The following is a 20786-nucleotide window of genomic DNA, read 5'->3' as shown; positions in this document are numbered from 1 at the left end:
ACAAGTTATTTAGAGTCCACAATACTGTCTACCTATTTTAAAACTGTCTGCATTTCAGCCATTACCAGGAACTACATCTTGACTGTAAAAGATCACAAAGACCTTCAACTTTGAGGAACAAGCATCATTTCAAGGTATACTATATGCATTGTCTTCCATTTCATCTTACATTTCCATCGAAGTTCAGATTATATCCAATTTTTAAAAAGCATGTGACTCCTCTAGATAACAGCACCAGTTATGAGATGTTCCAGTCTATTGAACACTTGAACATCCAATTGGCTCAACTTCCCCAACTGCTCCTCACTACATCAGAGTGAACACAAGAACCCATTTAGCTTAATTTCTCCCTTGGACGGATACAGTTAGTACACAAAATCATTAGAACTGGAAAAAGGAAAGTAGAAAACTTTCAAATGAAGATTTTACCATATTCAGCAAGGCACGAGAAAGGCCCCATTTGCATGAAATAAACCCCACAGCTCAACTGCAGTAACCCAGCAAGCTGCTACAGCTACAGTCACCCATTATCCAAATAAATCACTGGAGCCAACACATGGCAGAAGCAAGCAGGCAGGACCAGCTGCTCTTCTCCTCACCCAGATGCAGTACCCACAGTGCCAGGCAGCTCAAGCTGCAAACAGCAGCAAGTTTCCTGCAGCAGTCCCAAGCTGAGCAGTGTGGAGGCCACTGCTGTACAGCACAATGTTGATCTCTTAATGCTGCTCAAATACCAGCAGCATTTGCTACACAAGCCAATCCATATCACACAAAGATGTTTCATGCTACAGTCTAGGCTTCCTATTGACACGTGGGATACTCTAGATAGAAAAAGCTACTCCAGAACATGTGCCACCATCTAGCTGTGCAAAGGTTCTCAAGGCCAATGGCATGGTTATGCTGCCAGCCCCCTTGCAGGGATCCCTCAGACTGCTGCAACTGAGTGCTGACCCACCACTGAATTCTGCTGATGCTCCACCTGCTGCACTTACTCCAAGATGCATTTCAGCTATTTGCCTTCCTACACAACTAATCCAAACAGTCCAGCAAAACACTTCCAGAAGAGGGACAAAGACCACAAGAATGCATTCCGCAGAAAAAGCGTTGAGAAGTGAAGCTCATTTGAGCAGAGGGCAGCTTTCTTAGCAATAGCTCCTATTTTCAACAGAGTTCTTGAGAAGCAGTAAGCGTAACTACTGGCTTCAGAAGAAGCACTCTCTTCCTTAAAGTAGCTTCCCAGTTGTAGGCAGAAAGAAAATTAACAGAAAATATGCAACTGACATAGGTAAGAAATCTCTGCACTGGCTATAAAACCAAACAAGTGCATTCCCCACTACTCCTCTGTTGCACAAAGGACGGAAACAGCTGTTTCAGCAATTAAAACTAAACAAATACCTAAACAGCAGAGGCAGTTGTACTGGTTTTGGCACTTGGCCTTCTCCGTAACAAGTAGAAGGTGCTTATCTCCCTTCTGCCAAATAGCTGGCAAATCATAAATTCTCCCTTGCTCTTCAAAGACAGAGGCAGTTAAGAGCATTAAAGGAAAAAAAAGTCATTTATCATACGTAGCCTACACAGGAGATCTTCAACCAGAAGTCTGTAGACTTCACCACAAAAGCAGTACGGTACTAAAAACAAAATGGAAAACAGAAGTCCAGAAGTTGTTCTATTCTAATGGACCTCGCATTTGATTTGTCTCCCTGGATCTCTCCTGGCGTAAGCACACGCTTTGAAACTGTGCTATTAGAATGACAAATACAAGTTTGTAAAGTTTGTGTTTTCTTCTTTTTTAAATCATCAATTATAACTGTAGGTAAGTTTGGACAACAATTTAAAGAAAATCTGGGCTTGGCCATTCTTGTCAGAGGAGTGTGTTTTGAGGGAGGGAGTCAACCCTTTGAAAGGATAGACAACAGCAGGATGAGGGGAAATGGTCTGAAGTTTGAGGGAGGGGGAGTTCTTTACAGAGAGAGAGGTGAGGCGCTGGAACAGGCTGCCCAGCAAGGTTGTGGATGCCCCATTCCAAGAGGTGTTCAAGGCCAGATTGGATGGGGCCCTGGGCAGCCTGGTCTGGTATTAAATGGGGAGGTTGGCAGCCTTGCCTGTAGCAGGGGGGTTGGAGATTCATGATCCTTGAGGTCCTTTCCAACCCTGGCCATTCTGTGATTCTGTTTTGTAACACGTTGAAGTTACATAAATTTTCAATAGACCATTCCTTGGAGAGGAACTACAGCTTCCTTATAAAGGAAGAAAGGTTGATAAAGTGCACCTGAGAAGAGATAGATTTGAGGAAGGAGGGGGGAACAGCAAGAGTTTAGTCTCCTTTTTCAGGAAACATCAAAATACAAAAATAATTATGCAAACTAAGAGTCCAGTGGTAAAATAAACGCAAACATGTTGGATAGACACAAATGAAAACAAGAAGTGTCTAAATTCCACTGATATTAAAGCTAGAGATTACATTCTAGTAATTCCAGGGGGAAAAGAAAAATATTGAGAAATTCAAAAGGTACTTTCTATATTTTACGTACTCATCCAATAACATTTTGCTTGGTGAGTAACACTGCAGCTTAATGTGACAGCTGCAATTAAAAATAAATATCATCTTACATAATTCTTCACCCACAGGATTTTAGCACAAAGTAGGCTTCCCTTCAGATGCAGGCACCAAAGAGCGGGGGGAGTAAAACAGATGGTTATTTCTGTGTTACCTATTTCAAAGATTTTTTTTTCAGGCACAAAGGATTTCATCACAGCCCAGGTACTTGAGTACTACTGTGATGAACTCAACAGGAATGCTTTAGCGGAATCAGTGGGTTCAGCACTGTTTTGTCTTATTAGCATTATCTGAATACTAATGCTATCTGAAAATGTGACATTTCCATTATTTTCATTCTGAATAGTAAACAAATACTCCACTATCCTGTACTGCTTTTACAACCTTGGCATCAGCACTGATAATCCAGTGAACTGTTCTTAATGTTCTTTACAATAATGGGATAAACAGGACCAAAAATGAACAGACTGAAGTAAGACCTGAAAAGATTTTTGTTGACATATTTTTCAAAACAACTACATGAAGATGTCTGGCAAGGTAATAAAACAGGTGAAATAAATCATATTGCTACACTGCCTAACAACCTTACCATAATTACTTTATGCTACAAAAGTATTTATTTACAGTGGCAGTCTTGATTGGAACTCACCAAGCAGCCACGATTGCAGGCACTCTCCACCTCAACAGAGGCTGGGTAAGCTTATTCACATGTTCTCTGCACACGTGCATTCAGAGACCAAGCTGTTATCTCAGCTAGATATAAAGCAGCAAAAACTACAGTGCCATACCCCCAGTGGAATTTTTAGAGTTAGCTATCCTAACACTGAGTCTAGAACAATAAAACTTTGTATACAAAGCCTACCTATGGCAAGTCATTTAAGACTCAGAAAATTGGTTTAGTGCCCTCGAAGCAATGTGGAGTCAGAGGAACATTTGTTTCTCTTACTCTGCACTGGCGTGTTTGTATGGGGAAATAGCCAGGTGCTAGATGTGCTTGCCCTGCTTATGTACCTCTTGAGCAGCTGCTGAGCACTGTACGTATCAGTAAATGCAGCTCAGTGGAACTGCAGAGAAAGCAGCAATATTATTGTTACTGCTTGCTACAGCAAGTAGCTTCTTCTGGTCTTATTTTACACCTCTCATCAAACACAACCACTTTCCAGATCCAACTAATAAGCTCTGAAATAGGGAGAGTAGACAAAGGCACTAACCCCCAGGCACGAGGAGCAAGAAGTAAAAGTACACCACTGGGTTATGCTGCTGTAAATGAAAGTGTGGTCAGAGGGCAGACAGCACAAATGAACCAACCTGGCCAAAAGACAGACAGGAAGCAAAACAGTTTGGGAAATGCTGCCATATTTACAAACACTCCCACTAAGTGACGAGATAGTCTTGGGTAAGCAAAGGAAAACAGTAATCTTCACCATAAAATTAAATGACTGGGTTGTCTTTAAAAATAAATAAAGAAAGAAAGATCTCTCTTATCATAGAAGCATCTGAAAAAGCCTGAAAGAAGGTACCATCCCTTTGCACCATGAAAGTCTTTGTATTGCATCTAAGAACAGCAGGACTCTCCTTCATGGATTAAGTCCAAAAGCACAGTGATAATATAAACCTAAAACGATACTTTTGAAAAAGAGCCATCAGAAGCATTCTGTTATCAGGAGAAGCAATTGAAGCTAATGTAACTATTTCATATCAAAGCTTTCAGAACAAACATTCTCTAATAGCTTTCACTATTCTTGATGTATTGCATGAAGTTGTTCAATATATCACAATTTTTTTTTTTAATATAAATTTAATTTTAACACCCCTCTTCTGGTACCTAAAATTGAACTTCCTAATATAAAAACAGCTGTATGAAATGCATGCAGATGTTCTGAAGTCCTGCCTTGGTTATTTTCAATAGGAGTGGGAAAGAGATGACAAAAAAAAGGAAGGATCTTCCTGCCCATTTCATTAGCACTAGAACAACTGAAAGACAGAGAGAGCCTACCCATGGATGACAAGAATGTCATATCATGTAACCAGTCTGACTACAACTTCTACAGTGCATGTATTTACTATGACTTCTGTGTTTGAATTATTTCTATATCTCAATTCTCAAAGAAAAGGGAAGAGTAAGAGGCCATGAGGAAGCAAATAAAACAATACAAATCAGATCTAAACACACCATTATCTTTGAAGATCAGACAAAACAATCACATCAGAACTTAACTTCCAAGGGACTGATGGAACACACACAAGCACACAGCACGATCTACACCAACTCAGCTTCAATACACAGGGATTCACCATACCATTTTTCTGGAAGCATAATGCATTACATCATTACCAGAAAGCAATAGATAAGGAGAACATCAGCCACATCAGCTTACTAGCTAAATCCCTCCACTGACCCCCTTTCCAACAGCTGCCTCAAGACCAAGAGATTGCTTGGCCCCTGAGGTCCTGCAGAGCTGCTCCTCCCTGTGTTTCTCACCTCACCCTCACTTACCATTTGTCCACTTTTCCCGCAGCAGTCTAAATTTGCTTCTAGGTGATTCCTTACACAGGGAACTCTTTCTGAGCTGGTCCCCAAGGTCACTATTTTCTGTGCATTCAAATCCTTCCTGCAGGCCCACTCCTACAGTGATACCTACAAAAAATCAGTTATCTAATAACTGCCGGACAGAAACTAAGCAGGGATGCTCAGTACCTTAAAAAACATTATCAAAACTTCAAACCGTTATCATACATATGAGCTTTGAGTTTACTCACACAAGGTCTGTGACTGTCCCCCCCAACAAACACTCCTTTTTATTTTTGTCTTTGAAATAAGAAAACAATTGAAACTGTAACAACTGTTAAGCACTCAGATACCAATGCACAGTGGGTACTACCAGAAACAAATAATCACAAGTACTCCAGAGTATCCGTAATTCCTGGGGAATATTTTGATTTGAATTATTTCTCACACAACAAAGAAAACCTTCCAAGTATATAAATAGAGAAAAATCAGTTTCAAAAGCATGCTTTCCCCCCTCCCCCTCAAAAGTCTCACATGTTAACACTGCTCCTCAAAACCCCATATGATTTGTAGATTCAGAAGGCTTTCCTTGTTTTTCTTTAACCCCTTTAGTAATTCTCCATTTTCTTCCCAATTTCCACACTAAGTATTTAAAAGCTGGAGAAAAAAAATCCATCTCTATTAATTTCTGAATTTCTTGAGCTGACACACGAGACAAGACGACATGAAATTAATTCAGTAATTTTCAGTTACTCCCATACATCTCTTGACTTGTTGGTTTTAGTCTTCAGTTCTCAGGTGTTTAATAGTCGCCAACCACCCCAAAAATCAATTCTCAGAATCATCTCCAATGCCTTAAAAACACTGAGAGTAAAATATTATCAAAACTGTACTCTCTACCAGCTCCAGGAAAAGTCACCAGGAAAATTAGAAGATGAAGCATCTCTCTAATAAGAAAGTTCAGGGTAATACGGCAACCAATATAGCATCACTTACAAGAAGTACAAACAGCTCTGGAAAAGAAATTCTCAGCTCTGCACTTTAACTGCAATAGCTGCTTTCTGTATGCAAACAGGGGAAAAGAGTCTGGTATATTGCATACCATGCCATATTTACCTTTAAAGTCTGAGCTAACTGACGGTTTCTTAATACTACAAGCTGCAAATACTCAAACACTACTAGAGATGATGATAAAAATCCATATTTAGAATAATCCTCACCATTGTTTTGTTGCATTAAGAAGCATAATCCAACAGATTACCTTTAATATCTATTTTCCTGAATGGCTTATCTTCCCATTTTTTCTACATCCACTATTTCATTCTGTTTAAAGAAGAATTGACTTTAAAGGCCTACACACTTTAAATAATAAAAAAAAGCAGAACATACACAAGTCTATAAGTCTTTCCACCCCAAATCTAGCCTACTTATGGATTTAACCAAACCTAAAACATAGTTCTCACCATGCTAACTGCCAAGTAATTGCATACTGTTGTTACAGTAGCAGTCAATACCCACTACGGCTACAATCAGCCTCAGAACATACAACTTACAGGGTGAGAAAACAGTAATAACACTTTCATTAGGTCAACCCAACACAACCAGAGCCTCCGTAGTTTTCTCCCCTCTTCTCACAGGCAGGCAACAAAGCCTGCACTGGCAGGCTTTCTCTGTGGAGAAAGGCAGTGCAGCACTGTTGATGGAATTATCACAGGCACATTATGGAAATACTGATCTGTTTTAAAAGCAAGTTTCCTAGATGAAGGATTTTTATACAGAAGAAGGCTTGAAAGCCCAAGAAATAGCCAGCAGCAGCACTGTGCCCATGGTCAGCTCCTCAAGTCCCCAGCCCAGCAGCACTGGCTCTGCTGTCACAGAGCTCAGAGCACATCAGCACCAGGTAAACAGAGCACTGGCAGCAGCCACCACATATCCTATGTTTTATGGCAAAATTTACAACTGGATTTCAAAATAATGACACTTTTCCTTAGACCCTCCCATGAGCATCAGCAAGCAGTAATGCAGGCACTGAACTGCTCTTTACAGAGCTTGTAAAGGTTCAAACAGAGAGACAGCAGACGTGAGATGTTTCTCATGCCATCATGCCTCTCACCTGCCCTTTCCTGAGCTGCACCTTTGAACCATATCAGTCATATCTTTCACCCTAAATGCCCAGGAACGGTAATCCTGACATCTCTGCTCTTTCTGCAGTCTTCCCAAGCAAGGCACCACTGCTGCTCCTGGTTGGCACCTACCAACTGGACTGACACCTGGTACTTGTGCGCATTGGAAGAAACATTGAAGAAACCTTTTTCCAGTGCTTCTTCTTTCTTTCCTTTATCTCTGTGATAGAGGATAGAAAGAAAAAGAAAAAAAAAAAAAAAAAAACCTCCAAGCAGGTAATCACAAGCTGTGTTTCTTATTTTGCAGCTAACCAACTGCACACCTCATGTGGAAGACCAAACAGTCACTACTCCAACAGAAGGAGCAGGAACAGTGCTTTGAACATCTGTGCTCCAAATGCTGTGGGGCTGAGGGTGCTACATTCTGAAAGTGGATGGGATTCATCAGCACTGGTAGTCTAGCTCCCCAAGAACAGAAAAAGCCAAAGTAGTCAGGTTAAAGGCACACTGAGCTCACCACCTCAGCTCTGAGGCTAGACAACAGTTACTTGTGCAGATGAAAGCATGAGCTTGAGGCAAGGATAAGGCACGGTTTCCCAGAAGGCTCTAAACCACAGGGGGGTGGGAGATGAGTTTGACTCAAAAATGAATTTTGTGTTTTTGTTGAATTTAGTAACCTCAAACAGAGCTTTCTTCCAATGGTATCTGATGACTTTCTGACCTCCTGTCAGATGTTAGTATCTAAAACATCTATGGCATAGAACAGTTTAACCACACATTGTGTGAAGAAATATCTGTTGGTTAGCTGTGAACACGTCACCTGCTTGTTTCACTTGATAGCCTGGTACTGAAATACTTCTGCCCTGAAATATTTCTTGTCTTTTCACTGCTCTGCTCCTTACCACTCAGTGTCCCCATCACCTATGTTGTGAAATTGAGTATTTGGGGAACCTTCATGATTACCACAGAAAAACCTATAAGTAAATTAATAATCCTGTACTCAAAGCAGGATTAGAGTAACACGCATGGTAGAATGAGGCACTGACCCACTTTTAATAATAAATAGGACTACACAGTTAATTACTCAATGAGCATTATCTGCTCCATGCACCAAATGAGGCTGGGGTCTAGCAAGAAAGAAACATACATGTGTACCTAAAAACTGCCACAGTGCTTCTGCATTAGGGAAGATGGGCAATGGGACAGTACAGGCAGGCTACCTTTGGGCACTTTCTCATTCCATATTCTTCACTTCAGAATTTAGGGTTAAATGAAACCTTGTGTATTGTTTTTTATGTCCATTAAAAAAAAGTTTCCATTCCATCCACTTGAAAAATTATACAGCAGGACATCAGCAAGGTAAGAATTTTAAATATTAGCTTTCAGGACCTATACAGATCAACTCCAGATTTTGAGCAAATATCTTAATGAAACGAAGCAAAGCAGCCCAGAGGCAAGACTGGGCCCACTCCATGGTTCTTCACCTTTCATCACTCTCTCCCTCCTTTCTTCCCTTGCTCTTACCCTAGCCAGACCCCTTCATACGAGAGACTCATTTACCAGCTCAAGCTTTTGCCTTCTGTAACTTCATGTGAGGAATCTTCCCCATCAGGGAACTGCCAATAACACGTTGGAGGGGTTTGTCCATTCTTGCTGCACTCACATTAGCAGCAACTGCAGAGAGTTCTACAGAGCCTTAAACCTCTGATGAGCTGAAACATACTCAAAGCATGATTTCCAAATAATTTAACTACTCAGCAACATCAACCACTGAGCACACAAGTTCTAGTTTCTTTTTTCTTATCTTTAGGACTTAAATTTTAGAATTCTTCTATATGAGAACAAATAAAGAATATCCTTCATATGAAAGCTTTTATCCCTATGTCAGTTCTGCATCCTTTCCCCAAGCCTGAAATCAGTAGCTAACAAGATTTAACTCTATATAAAAGGAAATCATTTTTTAAAAGTGCATTTCACACCTAATTCCATCCAAAAGAGAAATAGAGACGGAATCACCGGTGAATCTTTCCCATCTGTTTGTATGCTAGGAAAGAAAAGCAACAGACTTCAGTTAAAACAACTGAAGTCTGATAAAACAACTAAACAACAACTAAAGATGGCATCTTTTAACAGAAACCACTGAGCAATCCTATGTTTCAGGGTTCTCCTGGAAGAGTGGACACAGCAATGCCGCATTAAGGCAACGCACTGCCCAGCTCTCCAGTGCACAGACGTTGCTCAATGACACGAGCTCACCACCTGGGCTCCTGACACATGTATCAAGCGCTAAGAACTTTACACAGGAAGGAAGTTCAACATCGTTACATCTGCCTTTCACACAGACACACACAAAAAGCACCTGGATATGAACACTGAGTCACTTAATGTAAACAAATACCAGCTTTATGACAGATCAATAATGCAACCAGGCTTAATGCATTCACGCAAAGAGGCATGACACTTCCCAGGCAGCTGGGCTGTGCTGAGCAAAACGAGCCGTTCCCGCAGCCGGCGCGCACATATCGTTACAGAATCGTCATTTACAAAACCGCAGGCATTTTCCTGAGCGGAATAATATTTCAACGGGGACGCTCCAAACTTCCAACTTCAGACTCAGCCGAAGTTGTCCGCACGAGGCACGACCCGGGCCGCCCCAAGGAACGGCCGTCCGAGCACCGCCTCCCCTCCGCCCACGGAGCCGGACCGGCGGGGTGCCGCAGCCACACAGACCCCCTCAGAGCTGTCCTCCCCGCAGGGTTCGGATGGAGCAGCGTACGGGGGCGGCCCGGGAAGCGGCCCAGCCAGCATGGCTGTTGTTATTTGTTTCCGGTAGCACCACGGCACGCTCGGTAACCGCCTCCCCACGAACGGCGCGTCCTCCCCGTACTCACTCGCCAGCCGCGGGCCATCCAGCCCCGCGCCGCCGCTGCCGCCGCCTCCTCCTCCGCCGCCTCCCGCCCCCAGCTCGGCTTTCTTCGGCCCCACCACCGCCGCCGCCGGGCCCGGGCTGGCCCCGTGAGGCACCGGGTATCCGGGCCCGGCGGCGGCGGCGGCGGCCGGGGGGAGGCCGAGGGGCAGCGCGCCGAGGGGAGCGGCGGGCCCTGGGCCGGCGGGGGCGGCACCTGGCTCCTCATGCAGGAACTGGCACTCCTCGCCGTAGAAGCAGGTCTTGTCCTTGGCGTAGTAGCGGCAGAACTTCAGCTTCACGGCCCCGCCGCCTCCGCCTCCTCCGGCCCCCGCCCCGCCGCCACCGCCCGCGGGCCCCGCCGCGCCGACCCCCACCGCCGGCGGCCCCAACACCGGCGACGGCGAGGAGCAGGGCAGGCCGCTGGGGTTCATGGCAGCCGCCCCGCTGCCGGGGTCGGCACCATGGGGAAGGAGGGAGGGAGGGACGGGGCGGGGAGGAGGAGGAAGGGGCGCCGGGACCGCCGTCACCCCGGGGCTCCGAGCTGCGGGAGGGGGAGGGAGAAAAGAGGGGAGGCGACTCCGCTCCGCTGGGGCGGCCCCGCGGCGGGGGGCGGCGGCACTGCTCGGAGGTCCCGGCGCCCGGGGTTGTTTATGCCATTTTCCTCTTCCTGAGCGGCTGCCCGGGCGCGCCTGCGCCGACGCGGGGCATTCTGGGAACTGCCGCCGCCGGTCGGGGCGCGGGGGCAGCGGTGGCCGCCTCGGGGCGGTGGGTGCCGCACGGCCGTCAGCCGGCCCCGGCGCGCTGCTTCCCGCCCCTCAACGGCGCACCGGGGCTCCCCTCTGCCTGAAGGGAGTCCCTGTGGCTGTGCTGCTTTTGAGAAGTGCTCTTCCCCCGAGCAGCGCTCGTGCTCTGCGAGGCTCCGCTGTGTCGCCTGCACAGCCTCTCGGGATGCTCGCAGGTTTTCCTCAGTCGCGTTGCTGGTGCGTTCAGCCAAGCGGGGTGTGGGGAGGGAAAGCGTCGCGTTCTGAAGCGCGCTTGGCAGCAGTTGGGTGTGGAAAACACCGAGTGTGGGATCGGGAGCGCCTTGTGTCTTCTCTGAGGGAAAAAATTATCCAGGGTCTGTCTCCGGGGTGCTCTGACAGATTCGGTGGAGAGAAATTAGCAAAAATATACGGAGTGAGCTTTTCAGTGTTGTGCTGAAACCTATCTGAACCTTTCTCCCTCAGAGGAAGTCTTTAAGGGCTTCGGGAAGGAGCCGTGTGTTAAACTGGAATCTCAGTCAGTTCTCGCAGTCAGAAGGACTCCTCCAGCTTACAAACCAGCTGTGAAGTACAGCAGTTGTTGTGCCAAAAGTGAAAATTGGGCAGAAAACAGAGACGGTGACTGGAGTCAGAGCTCTGATGCCAGCCCAACATCCAAAGAGAACAATATGAAGTCTGTCAGCTCTCTGCCGTTCACCAGATTTCAGCCTTCTTGCCTCCCAACTGTGGGACAGAGGTTCCATGCATGCTATGCTCCTGCAAATATAGGAAAATAGGCATAACAGTGGAAATACCCTATTGGCTTCTCTTTTAATGTCTCTCAGGGGGAGCCCATATACCAACCACAGTAGATGCACAGTAGATACACGTGGGGGGAGCCCTTGTGAGCTCCTCAGACATGGGGAATGCAATGGTCAGAACTTGCACCTCTTTAGGTAATAAAAAGCAGTTGGCTTTAGCACACAAATCAGAGGCATTCCTAGCAGCTCCTGCTGTGGTGCTTGCAGCAGTCCTTAGTTGCGTGTCACTCAAACCGCGTCATTAGAGTTATGCGTCTGAGGAGCAAAGCCCCAGGCTTGGTTGCTGGGAAGCTGCTGGGGCTATGGATGACACTTCCTTCAGCTCCTGCAGTGAGGAAAGAGAGGGTCTGAAATTGCATTGTTTTCTTTCTTTTATCCTACTCATCCGTGCCTTGGGAAGATAAAGAGTAGGGGACAGCTTTCACATGGGAGAGGCCTTTGGATCATATGGGTTCATGGAGGAGAATGGGTGTTAGAAGAACCAGTGCTCAGGGAATGCCAGGTGTGGGGAATGAGAGGAGCCCAACTGCACCTGCAGAAGTCCTGTTATCAGTAGTCTGTGTGTTGGCCCTTTTTCCAGGGATGATGTCCTCTGGAAAAAAAATCTTCTTCCCTTCAAAAAGATCAGAGTGAGTAGACTAGTTATGCATGTATCTGAGAAGGCTGGGAGGGTAGCAGAAAAATGTTAATAAAGGGAGAACAAAAATCTCAGTTTTCACTCAGAGGTTTCCCAAGCACTGTGAATCTTTTATCCAGAGCTTTACTGCTGTGGATCTAATGGTATCAAGTTATCCTAGAAGAGATTTCTTGATACATGTAGGGAAATACCTTTTCTGGGTGAACTGGTTGAGCATGAAATGAGTTCTTCCAAGCAAAGGCTTCAATTGTGTAGCCACTCCCATCGCTGAAGTGTATTCTAACCTGTGTTTTCAGTCTTGTGAATCTGCTTTTCCCACAGCTCTTTTGCTGATCCATGCATTTGTGTACAGCTGCATACACGCTGAGGTTAATGGGCTTGTGAACACACAACGTACATTATTTCTGCCTCCGTGCTGTAGTTCAGGTTGGAAACATCCACCCTGGATGCACAAAGAGCTGAGATATTGAAGTGGGCTGTGGCACATGACCCTGCCTGCTGGAGTGCACAGATAACAATGAGGCACACTGTATGATGCCATGGGGCTTTGGATTCTCCTCCACCCTTGTTGGTGTTAGTGATCACCAAACTCCTAGTGAACAACAGGTCAGTTTGGAAGCAACCTTTGTTGTTTGGTTGTTTGGTTTTTTTAGCCAACAAAGCCAATAGTGGAAGGAGGTGGAGGATGGCATGAGCCTCTTTCTGTGGTTCTGGCAAACTCATGTTTCCCATCTCTCATTTCTGTTAAGGACTGGGACTGAAGACTGACCTGTGGCCATTGGAATCCTGACACCTTCTTATTAATCATGATCGTGTGTTCCCATCCAGTTTTATTTCCACTGCCTGTTCCCAGTGGCCAGCCAGGACTGCAAGGTGTCCCATGAGCCATTCAGTATTTTGAACTTGAACTGCACTGCTTTGTGCAGCCCACTGGGCATTCCTGCTGTGGAGCAATTGATGATGCTACCATTCTTTTCACAAAGCTAAGTCCCCTGTATTGAAGCTGGTACCTCTATGGAGAACACTGCAGCTTCTGTCTCTGTCACATACCCAGATTTATTTTGCACAATATCCAGGGAGAAAGACAAAGGAAAAACAGATAAATGCCCCTGGGCCTTGTCCCAGTTTGTAGTCAAGTCGTAACTGCAGCGTGCTTTTTGACCCAGAAATGGGAAAATACTCCTGTATGCATATATACGGGCACAGCCAAGTGACAGAGCTTTTATGAGAGAGAAAACAAAACATTATGAGATTAAAAATAGATGGGGGGGCAGGGGTATAAAAAAGGAAATCCTTGGGAAGGAAAGCCCTGCCAAGAGTTCTTTTCCCCAGCCAAATCAAGTTGCATGTGCCAAATAGCTCTTTCTTAGCATCAGAAACTGTGTTGAGAAAGCACTGCCCACTATTGGGAGTGACAATTTCTCTTTGTGTTGACCCAAAATTAACATGTTTAGTAAATCATGTGGAAACAGATCCTGAAGTTCAAGCTTGCATTAGATAATAGAAATGAATGACAGTACTTTTTGAGTGATAGAGTTATACTAGCTGTGATATTTATTTATTCATTTATTTTTCTAAGGCATGGGCAAGACAGGTTTTGTTGGCAGGCGTCTTGTTAAACCTACCAAGTAGTAGGGAAAATAACGCCTGAGCACTATTGTGTTGTGTTTTTTTTAACACTACGAGTAAGTCTATTAGGAGATACTATCTCTGCTTAAAAAACTGCCCTTCCTTAATGTTACTGAAATACATCAAAGGAAGTGTTTTTTTAAAAATGGTTTTGCATAATGTAAGTCTAACCTTTCAAGTCTCATAGTATATCATTAGGCAAAAAAAAAAAAAAAAAAAGTTAGCAAAATTTATGAAAATGTAAGTATAATCAGAGCCCACAGTGATACTGAAAGGAATTTAGCATTTGTTTTTCATTTGTTGTTGGTGATGGTGATGGTTTGTTGTTTTTTTTTTGGTTTGTTTTGTTTTTTAAGTAATAAAGCCCAACAACTCAGGATATAAACCAACTGGTGTCTGAATTCTTAGGGAAATTGCCACTCTTGAGAGGATTAATCCACAGATTTTATTTATTTATTTATTTTTAATCTTCCTTTGAAGCGTTTGCAGCTGACTAATAGACAGGATGTTGGACTGAATGAACCAGGCTGCGGTAGCAGTTCCAATGGGTCCCTGATGGGGTAGTTGGCTTTACCATCAGTACATGGAAGAAACCTAATGTTGCTCCTGACCAGATTCCCATTCACATGCAAAAAAAAATTCATTCCAACTCAGTGAAGTTTTGAATTCAAATCAAGTAGCAAGTCAGGAGCTGACCTTGAAGTGTTCCTTCTTACACCCACAGTAATAATGTATGCTAACATGTATGTCAATTACGTATGGGGGGAGGTCTAGCCTTAGGCTAGAGTTCATATTAATACAAGCAATAAAACATTAGCTTAGTGCTGGTAATCCAGCCTTATGGTTTAGCTAGGGAGTTTCCTACCTTCTGGCAACTCCCACAGGAGCTGGCTTTATCTGACTGTTGCAGTGAAGGCCAGCCGTAGTGTGACATAACATGGATAAAATCCATGGTAACAACCACAAGGGGACAAAGAAGAAACCTGCTGACTCAAAGGAATGCTCAATGGTCATTTACTTGCATATGACATTTTTTGAACTTCCCCTGCTTGCGGTCTGAAGTGTTTAAAATTAAATAAATACACTGGATTTTATGCATTTATTTTGGGTACATCCAGCAGATATGAACGGTCCTGTCCTAGTTGCTGGCATCTTTCACAAAAGCTTTTAAACTGAAAACAACGCACGTGTTTTGACTTCTGTTATCAGATCAACTACATCACCAGCAACAAGTTCTGATACTTAATCATAGAATCACAGATTCATTAAGGTTGGAGAAGATCACTAAGATCATCTACTCCAACCATCAACCCATCCCCACCAGGCCCTTTAATCCCTCTGTGCCATATCCACACATCTCTTAAAAACCTCCAGAGATGGTGACTCCACCACCTCCCTGGGCAGCCTATTCCAGTACCTCGCCACTATGAGAAGAAATTTTTCCTAATATCCAACCTGAGCCTCCAATGGCACAATTTGAGGCCATTTCCTCTTGTCCTCTTGCTGTCACCTGGGAGAATAGGCTGACCCCACTTTGCTAAGTCTTCCTTTCATGGAGTTGTAGGGGGTGATAAGGTCTCTGAGCCTCATTTTCTCCAGGCTAAACAATCCCAGTTCCCTTACCTATATCCCATAAGACTTGTGTTCCAGATCCTTCACCCACTTTGTTGCTTTTCTTTGAAGATTGTGATGCTTTCCGATTAGGAAAGTTAATGCCAGTTTGCATCTAAGCTACAGAAAGGCAAAATATATTTAATGAAATCTTGGTAGCTTCCAGTGAATACATCAGGTGGAAGAGAAAATAAAGCTCTTTACCCACTTGCAAATTTTGTAATAATGGACAGGCACCCACTCCCTTGGCACACATAGAGGTGTTCAGTCAGGTCATCATCTTGCCACCCACTGGGCACTAGCAGTAAATGACTGGGGCAGATTTCAGGTAGTTTCAGAAGAACAAACTGTCTGCAAACCAATTTCTGAAGGCAAAAGCAGTATGTAGATGTATTGAAAGGGATGTAAAAAACAGAAGAGACATGAACCTACTGGAGCACATTCAGTGAAGGATCTTAAAGATGACTCGCATCACATAGGGGACGATGCATGAGTTTAGGATATTTGACTGATGAGATAGAAGTGAAAAGGCTGGAATTGCTTGGCTTGAAAAATAGAGAGCTCAGTGGGGATCTTATCAGTGTGTACAAATATCTGATGGGGGAGAGCAAGAAGATTGAGTCAGGCTCTTTTCTGTTGTGCCTGGTTCCAGGACAAGAAACAACAGGCACAAGCTGAAACACAGGAGGTCCTCCTAAGCACCAGGAAGCACTTCTGTGCTGTGCAGGTGGTTGAACGTTGGAATAGATTGCTTGGAGAAGTTGTGGAGTCTCCATCCTTGGAAAAAGTTTTTCCAAACTGCATTTGGCCCAAGGCAACCGGTTCTAGCTGGCTGTTCTTTGGGAAGGGGTTGAACTAGATAATCTCTCAGAGGTGTCTTCCAGCCTCATCCATGCTGTGTCTGCACAAAGCAAAGGTCATCTGCTATTCAGGAAAGCAAAAACATATTAAGAACTTGTTCCCAGCATGGTGTTTCTCTTTTTAAAATCATTTCTCTGAGACCTATGGAGTCCTATTCTTCCTTTCTCAGTTTTTACACCTTTGCTAATGTATCCCTCCCTAGTTTTCACAGCACTTCAACTCCTTTGATGCAAAGCCCTGCATCAAATACAAACTTGTCTTCAGCACCAGGCATAAATTTATTGCCTCAATCTGTATTTCTTAGGCAGTTTTATGAGAGGCTATGTGCTCAACTCCATTAACAGTGCTAGCCTCAATGACTTTTCCTCCACTTCTGCAATTATCTGTGGGATTTTTTCTATGATCTTTTTTATGTGCAATATACCTGTCTAGCTCTGGTCCATCTACATTTTTATTTAATCTTCTCTTATGCCAAAGAAGCTATTTCCTTTCCAAGTATCAATACCAACCAAATCCATTCAAGATGTAATCTCTGGCAGGTTTCTAAGAACACTTTATTGGCATTGAGTTTATTTTCTTACTTGCAAGCTTTCTGGGCAAGGATTGTTTATTTCCAGTTCCCATACAAATGCAGAATGATTTTTTAGTCCCTAGCAAGTAAAAATACTGCCACTGAGGGAGTAGCAAGCTGGAGGCAATGCAACAGCTTAGCCCATAGAAGTGGATCCAGGGGGACACAATGTATGGATGTGACAGTCAGCAAAGAGCCTGACTGCCGCTCTGAAGGGACAGATCCAGTAACAAACCAGTGAAGAGTAGCTCCAGCTGAAGTGGACTGGTTGGACCCTCTGCATGCCAACAAACAATAAGCAACAAGAAGGCAGATGCTGAAGAGCTGTGCACTGGGGGAGGCAGAGTAGGGACCAGCAGCCACTCATGGCTGTATCCCTGGAAGCCTGTGTCTGTGTGTGACCCCAGAGGCCTTTATTTTCTATCCCCTGGCCATGTCCTCCGAGCATCCGGAGCTCGATTTGAGCCTTCCTGCAGGCAGCGCTAGTTCTCTGTTCCCTGTGAGGTAAGCACAGATCCAGGCCACCACCACACACCCTCTCTTGACACGAGTCCCCAGGTCGGGCAGCCGCTTCCCCTGTCTGGCAGAAGGCCAGCTGCCACGGGGGCAGAGCTCTTACCACCATTGGAAAGATCCCTCAGCCCAGAAGAGGCCCCTCAGCTCTCTGGCACACAGCCGTTTCCTTCAGGCTCAAGACTGCGGTTCTGGCTTTTGAAGAAGTGGTTTTGCTGCGGGCAGTGACGTGTGCCCTGAAGACACCACCTGCATGGCTGGTCCCACACACTGGGGCTGGGGACAGCAGGGCATCAGCAGTATGGCAGTGTGTCTGCTGTGCCTACCAGGTAAGGTTTCCTCAACCCGCTCCTCCAATCCTTTCCTCCCCGTGTCCCAACCTCTCGCCGCATCCCATCATATCTTGCCTTTCTTTCTCCCCTGGCTTCCTATGCATTCCTTTTCTCCTGCATCTTTTATTTTCCATCCTGCTTTTCTTCTGTGTGTCTTCTCCCCTGTTCCATCTCTCTGATCTCCCAGCCTGGCTCTCGTCCTGATGCATTTCATGCTCAGAGCAAAAAGTCTCTAAATGTAGTGCGTTTTTTTTTTTTTTTTTTCCTGATACAGAAGTATTAATACCAGCTTGACATGATCACTCTAAACAATATACCTACAGTTTTCTAGGTAAATAATCTTTGAGTGAGATGTGTTGAAATTTGCATCTGTATCTCAGCAGGCTTTGTTGTTGAACAACCTAAATAGAAGGTGTGGTATTAATATCTAGAAAGTATCTCTGCTTTTTTGGAGAGAAATTCTGCCAACACCTCAACTGTTAAGAGAAAAGAAAATAACAGCGTCTTTTATCTCAGATGCCTCCAACTATTTTTCTCTGTCTTCAAAATAAATGGCTTGCTCCTATCAAACATGATCTTGCTGATTCAAAATCCAGGGCCAAGAAAAAAAGTGTTTTGTTTTGTTTTCTGGTTTTCTCTGTTCTGATGCATTCCTGGGAAAGTTATTTAAGGTCCATTTTCATCTCCATATGCAGGAGTAGTATTTACTTCAAAGAGCAAGTCTTAGATGTTATTCATTCATGTCTCACAGTCTACATGAGGTATTGCAAAGAAGGTGGAGTCAAATGAAAATGAGTATTTTATGATCTCCTGCTTTGCATGATTACTGGTACTATTATTAAGTAGTAGCACTCAAAGATGGATTTCTGTGTTTTCTTCTTGACTGAGCTGTGCTACTCTTGCTGACAGTGTAAAAGAATAAACAAAAACAATTAGCTTTCGGGATATGGTAGTTCCTGAAGGCCTCGGTGGAGAATAGACCAAAGCATGGCTGAGACAGCTCTCAGGAGTGAGAAGAGCTGAAGAAGGACTGGGGAGGACTGTTGCACTGTGTTGAGATATTACTTAGTCAAAACAGGGATATAGGGAGGAAGCAGTACTTCTGTTAAGGCCAGCAGATACAGGGAAGAAACCAATTACTTTGGGACATGCAAGCTGGATAGAGTTTGAAAAGACAGATGGAACTCACAGCAGATGTCCTGAGAATTGCTGGCTCTACGAATCTCTTCTCTTTAAAAGAAATTCTGATGGAAAGCTGTTAAGCATTTAATGAATTATGTGTAATTTGTTAAAGATGGGTGTATTACCTGTAAAAATCCATGTATTGTCTAGAGCTAAGTCCTAATTTGGGTGAACGCATAGCCTGTGTCTGCATGATGAACCATAACCATCAGAAATTGCAACACTTAGCCGTCAAAAGGAAAGCCAAACTGCAGTAACTTCTGGAGGAGAATCTGCCCAGTATGTACAGAATGAACGCATCGGGTCTCCCTGTGAATTATACACTCAGAACTGCAAAAAATTCAAGACAAAAAGAGCATCTTGTCTGGTTGTTTTTTTTTATTGCTGAAATAAGTAATACCCAGCAGCAAGGAATGTAATCCCAAGAACTTTAGAAAATAACAAATTCAGTACAATATATATGTAAATACAGATATATGTATATTAAAAGCACTACTCCAGTTCCTCATCTTCTTAATGTTTTCTGGTTATCCTAAACAAGAGCTTGTAGTTAATGATAATATTATCTAACGTACAGCATTAGTGGATGAGGTGGGAGGATGGATGGGAACTGAGGCAGTAATATAGCTTCATGTTTCACAAGAGAACTTCTGTGACACATAGGGACTTTCAGTGACCTTTCTCACCAGAGGAATCTTTCCTTTAGCAACTGCTCCTGCCCCCTTTATTCGTGTTGCACCCGCTGCTAGTGAGAGCTGCTCATGGAGTTTTATGCAATTTCAGGGCACCTGAGAGAAACAAAGCTCTGAGCTGTTAAGATCTCAGCATGGCTGACAAGTGAGAGGAAATTTTGTATGAGCAGAGGCTGCAAACTCAGGCGTTAACAGGCTCTGGATTAGATTATGCTGTATCTGATTGCACAAAACTCCTGGAACAATAATGTCAAAAAAACCTTTGTAGAACAGAAAAGCATCTATTCCTTCTGCGTGGCAGAGAACCCAAAAACCGTGAGATAGGACAGCACATTCTCCCTTTTTAAGGGGAACCTTCAAAATGGGTGAGACCCAGCAGGATGCATTTGAGTCCCAGCAGAAGGACCCAGCAGCCAGCAGGATTTGTCCATATCCCAGCAGTCAACCTTCTGCTCTCTGGCATCCATCTGGTGAGCAATTCAGAGCATGCTCAGGTGCTGAGCCCCACTGCAAACAGAGAAATTAAATCAGTCAGCACCACAGGGGGAATCCAGTTTGATTCTAACTATAATCTCTTTTCTGAAGCATGCAAAAATGTTGGTGCAAGATTTCTCCAGCTGTAAATGCTGGAAAAGGCTGGTAAGTGGTCTGCTTACTCAGGGAAACATAGTTGTGCCCAACAAAACATATTTTCATGGTCATCTATCACTGTGTATTTCATGAATCAGAGGATAAGGCGTAATTTCTGAAGTGATGATTCCCGAAGGTGAGAAAGGATTATATGCTGATACAAGTGAATGTGATTTAAAGCTTTTGGTGTTTTGTTTATTTTGAGGTTTGGCCCCATTTACTTTTTCCTATCTTCTCAAAAAATATTTCTCACATTCCCCAAATTTCCAGCTATTGAGAAGCCAGTATGCCCAGCAGTGCATCGGTGCATACTGCTCAGTGAAGCAGAGCTGCAGGCATCTCATCTTTCCACAGCATCCCCTTCTACATCTCTTCCTGTTAGGACCCCAGAATAGTATAGCACACAGAGCTGAATCCAAGCTTCCTCTTCTGTTGTTCCTGCATTTCTCAAAATGCAGCTACTGAAAGAT

General features: G+C 44.1%; 2 protein-coding genes across 10 annotated transcripts in view; one reads left to right on the top strand and one right to left on the bottom strand.

Annotated features, from left to right (window-relative positions):
* Positions 1 to 10543, bottom strand: part of PAN3 (poly(A) specific ribonuclease subunit PAN3) — a 75708-nt gene extending 65165 nt beyond the window's left edge. For all 5 annotated transcript variants that reach the window (XR_008203555.1, XR_008203556.1, XM_052671418.1 and 2 more), the window contains exon 1: positions 10081 to 10543. Coding sequence is in view for 3 of the 5 variants with exons in the window: in XM_052671418.1 (XP_052527378.1) it covers positions 10081 to 10528 (448 nt within the window). In the remaining 2 variants the exon portion in view is untranslated. The remainder of the gene's footprint in view (positions 1 to 10080) is intronic.
* Positions 10544 to 10837: 294 nt separating this feature from the next.
* The window catches only part of FLT3 (fms related receptor tyrosine kinase 3), a 40087-nt gene continuing 30138 nt past the window's right edge, over positions 10838 to 20786 (top strand). For 2 of the 5 annotated variants that reach the window (XM_052671414.1, XM_052671417.1), the window contains exon 1: positions 10839 to 17809. In XM_052671414.1, the coding sequence (XP_052527374.1) occupies positions 17734 to 17809 (76 nt within the window). In that variant the 5' untranslated portion in view covers positions 10839 to 17733. Of the gene's footprint in view, positions 17810 to 20786 lie in introns of all 5 variants that reach the window. The other 3 variants (XM_052671416.1, XM_052671413.1, XR_008203554.1) reach the window with 2 other exon arrangements.

The sequence above is a fragment of the Tympanuchus pallidicinctus genome, unplaced genomic scaffold, assembly GCF_026119805.1.
Source record: "Tympanuchus pallidicinctus isolate F22 unplaced genomic scaffold, pur_lepc_1.0 scaffold11, whole genome shotgun sequence".
Taxonomy (NCBI): Eukaryota; Metazoa; Chordata; class Aves; order Galliformes; family Phasianidae; genus Tympanuchus; species Tympanuchus pallidicinctus.
The sequence above is the reverse complement of the archived record's forward strand: the minus strand, read 5'-3'. Positions and strand labels throughout refer to the sequence as shown.